General features: G+C 47.9%; 1 protein-coding gene across 2 annotated transcripts in view; it reads right to left on the minus strand.

The window, feature by feature from the left end:
• Window positions 1–4,377, minus strand: part of Tbc1d14 (TBC1 domain family member 14) — a 104,097-nt gene that overhangs the window by 6,781 nt on the left and 92,939 nt on the right. For both annotated transcript variants that reach the window (XM_013353326.2, XM_005365942.3), the window contains one exon: window positions 3,571–3,680. In XM_013353326.2, coding sequence (XP_013208780.1) covers window positions 3,571–3,680 — 110 coding nt within the window. The remainder of the gene's footprint in view (window positions 1–3,570; window positions 3,681–4,377) is intronic.

Genomic DNA, 4,377 nt, shown 5'->3' on the forward strand with positions numbered 1-4,377 from the left:
TCCTCTCCCTCTCTCCCCTCTCCCTCTCCCTCTCTCCCCTCTCTCTCTCTCTCCTCTCTCCTCTCTCTCTCTCCTCTCTCTCCTCTCCTCTCCTCTCCTCTCCTCCTCTTCTCTCTCCTCTATCTCTCTCTCTCCCCCTCTCTCTCTCCCCTCTCCCTCTCTCTCTCCTCTCTCCTCTCTCTCCTCTATCTCTCCTCTCTCTCCTCTCTCTCTCCTCTCTCTCTCTCCTACTCTCAAGGTATCCTGGGCAGATCCAGAGCCCAGGAGGTGAGACTTATGAATGAACTTAGTACAGAATGCAATGGAAGCCTAATCACTGGCAGTCACTTCCTTGAACCTACCCCACAAGGGGAAACCCCACAGAGTGATAGCTCTTCATCTCAAGGCATATATGGAGCATCTGCTAGGTCTTTGGACTAGCTCAAGATTATTGTTACAAAACTCACATCTCCAAACAACTCTGCCGTTGGAAACAAGGGAAAAATCTCCTGGGAAGTTAAGCTACCTCTCGTCAGCTCTCCCATAGTATTTAGACCCTTGATAGTTAAAACACTCAAAATTCCATAGGCAATGAAGACAGCTGACAGGCCATTTCTCTGATCTTCAAGTCCATAGCAGAGACAGCTAAAGAAGGGTCCTGGCCAGCTACCTTCATTATGCTCTGTCCTGCAGGGCTAGAAGGGAAGGAGGCTGTTCAGCAGAACAAGTGGACAAGTGGCTTTAGGTCACTGGCACCTAAAGGGACTTGGAAACAGAAATGTCCTTGTCCTGCCCAGGACTTGAACCAAGGATAGGGCCAGGCCTTGAGGATATAGAAGTGAACCACGAGGCTCTGAGAGGAACTAGAAAAATAGATACCTTGAGAGTATGGGTGGTGCTGGAGGAGGGTAGAGAGCAGAGCAACTAGGTGTCTGCTCACCCTATGCAGCCATCTCTGAGCACCCATGGAGCCACACTTGATCCCTGGGGCTGGATGCTTCTCACACACTCTGTGCACTGTGTAGGGCACATGAACATGATTCAGGTCAGATCCAGTAATTCTGAGCGTAGATGTGACTTGAGGAGGTGGCAGGACACAAATGGAGCAAGGCTCTGGAGTCACACTAAATAGTACGCACACTGGAAGGTGACACTGGGTGAGAAAACTCCAAGGACAAAACAATGAGTATTTTCGCATGCAGCCTCTAGTGACCGGGACCTCCCCTGACCACCAGGACCCAGCACTCTTGGGAGCCAGGCTCATGCGGACCATTAATAACCGAGTTAAGGATAATCAGAGAAGGCACTGCCTGAACGCAGTTCAACTTTAGCACAGCACTTCTAGAGCCAGCCTGTGAGCCTAGCCCTGTAATGTGGCCACACACACGGCAGGCATCCGACTTGGCCCTTACTTCAGAAAGCAACAGCACTATATCAGGAACAAGCCACCCATCAGGCCCTCAGGGAAGCACAGTACTCAGAAGGCCCCGGTCATCAACCACATCATGGTATAAAGGACTCAGAAGCAAAACCCGGTAGAGCTTTCTTTCCTTGTGAACACCCTGGACTCACAGCCCTGCAGGCTTGGAAAGGAACACACAAAGCTGCCCTTCAGAGCATGACTTTCAGGAAACAACCATCATCAGACTCCAAGTCAGTGAGAGTAGACCATCATGGACAGAACAGAACATTTCAGAACACGCTCCATATTGTCATGGTGGTTCTGCTTCATGGAGCCTCTGCCCCAGTATACACAAGTTAATGTTCTACTGGGTTACCACACAGCATGCTGCATTTTTTAACCCAAGGTAAAAAAAAAAAAAATTTTTTTTAATAGAATCCAGCCTAGAATCTAAAGTTCCTGTGGAAGAAATTAACAAGACCAGACAGATGTTTAGGCTTCTGGCTGTAGGGAGGGTCTGCCTCCCAATGACCTTTTGTTCTGGGCTCTAAGTAAGAGAAACCTAAGGGTTCAGGGTTGACAGTCCAATATAGATACAAAACTTAGGATAGCAAGGAGCTATCTGTGTACTCAAATGTTCATGAGGAGGACAAAAATCATCTGTTAAACAAAGGTACCCTTTTAAAAGGATATCCCAAACATTTATATGTAGCACAGACAGGACAGCTGAGTATCCCCGATGGGGCTTCCATTCTATAACAGCTCCAGTGACTTCAGCTACAAGTCCAACCACCAAACCCTCACACATGTAGTCAGCTGAACCAGACGGTCACCAGGTCAAGACAGAAACAACACAGGGATATCTGACATTCATTCCCAAGGATGCAAGATAGGTCTGCTCTACTGAGTGATTTCATCATCTAGAAGTCCTCTTGCTTCCCAAAGAAAGTGAGGGGAAACCCACCAGTTCAGAGTGGCTGAATAGTTCATTCTACCTCTCTGAGTTAGTGGTGCAGTACAGTTGGGCCTTTGGCAAAATGACATCTCTCCCCTCAAAAGTCCCTGCTCCAAGACAGAGCAGTCACTTGAAATGCCTAAACAGCCAAATGTCATGGTCTCTGCAGGAACACAATTAGAGAGCTTTCCTGGCCCTTGTAGATCATAACACAGTATGCCATGCCTGGTTGGGTCACAGTGGTCCTGAGGCACTCTCTTCCACCACATGACTACTGTTCCTCCGGCCTTACCTGGCCGTCAACCTGGTACGTGTGATGGTGACAGCCACCCTCTCCTCATGACCACAGCTACTTCTGTACAGAGATGTAACTGATCCACTGCTCCAGCTCACAGTTCTGTAACCTCCTACTTACAGGTCTCAGGAAACTTCTATTCAGATTTCCCATAAAATTTTCATGCTCAAAGTCAAATATGCTGGTGTTAGCTGCTAACACCAGCGATCCCTTATCAGCACTCCTGATCCCCTGGCAAGTTCACAACACATTCCTAGGACCTGCCAGTGACTGCTCTCTTTAATCTCCATCAATCCCCGCTCTCCTTCACTGAGCTCTCACCCGGGAGCTCCTGCCTCCCACGCTGCTTAGAGATGATACAAGCACAGGTTATCAGCCATCTCCTATGGCCCTCCCTTATTCTCAACCTTTTATGATGTCCCTTGCAATGCCACCAGCACAGATGCTATGCTCTGGCTTACTCTGAGGCCCCTACATGCTGTTTCCCACACCCCCATCACCCTAGGTTGGGGTCCATCACCTCCTCTCTCCCCTTCTATCTCAGTCTCTCCTACAGGGCAGTGCAGTGAGCAAAGCTCTGAACCCACATGCTGCTTCCCCCTTCCACACTAACTCAAGCTCCCACATTACATCAGTGGACTTCTAGTAAAAGGCCTGCCACAGCCTTGCTGCCCAGAAACACCTCATTTACTGGGTTGGCAATAGCGTTTTAAACATAGAGAGGTGCAAGACACTGTCTATTGAGGGAGTCTAGAAGGTCAGTCAAGTCACAGACTGTGACGAAGAGCCTAGAGAATAAACAATAGGCACTCAAGGCTGAGGGGAGCTGGGAAGCACGACAAGGAAACTCAGCTGAGCCCTCCAAGAAACTGGCAGTGACAACAGGAAAATGGGCCAGGGATGAGAAGTGCTCCGGAAAGCAGGAAAGCTGAGTCTTACCAATCGATCAGGTAGATGTCTGCAGTTAAGTTGTTTTTCTTGAAATGCGCAAACAATTTCGGCAAGTTTTCTTCAAAGAATACCTCAAATGCAGCAAAGTAAGTCAACATCTAGGGAAACAATGTTAAATACACTAGTAAACTAATGATCAACATGAGTTTCCAATCCACAAGAGTCAAGATCTTTGCACACTTACAATCTAATAATTGTTACCCAGGTAACATGTAGATAACATAATACTATCTCTAAGCTTCTCATAGCGGTTGTGTTCACATCCTATCATTTCTTCAAGTTACAGGAAGACACTGAAACCCAGAGCAATTGCTTACCTTGCCACACAGGGGCAAGGTACCGGTACATGGTAGAGCTGGGACTTTACCACGGTCTGTAATGCTATGAAGGTTGCAGCCGCATTGTGAGAGATACCAGGAAAAGCAAAGCTGCCTGCTGCCCATGTCTAGCACATTAACAGAGGGAGAGAAAAGACTAGAGTCTGAGGGAAGGGCAACACAGCTCCAGCTTAAACATGTAGGCCTTTGACCAAAGCAAACAAAGGCACTACAACAGGCCAGGTTCTTACAAGCTTTGTAAGAAAAGAAAGAAAGCAGGGTGGGAGGAGAGAAAGCATGAAGCAATCAATATGAAGGAAGAGATCCTGTTGGGTGGGAGCAACCATGCTTGAAAAAATACTATTCATGAAAAGCCTGTCCTTAGGTGCTGCTGCTTTTGAGGTGTTTTCCTACTACTACACAGGGGCTGCTGCACTAGGTCTACTTCACACTCCTTACACAGCAGTGACTCACTGCT

The sequence above is a fragment of the Microtus ochrogaster genome, unplaced genomic scaffold (assembly GCF_000317375.1).
Source record: "Microtus ochrogaster isolate Prairie Vole_2 unplaced genomic scaffold, MicOch1.0 UNK5, whole genome shotgun sequence".
Taxonomy (NCBI): domain Eukaryota; kingdom Metazoa; phylum Chordata; class Mammalia; order Rodentia; family Cricetidae; genus Microtus; species Microtus ochrogaster.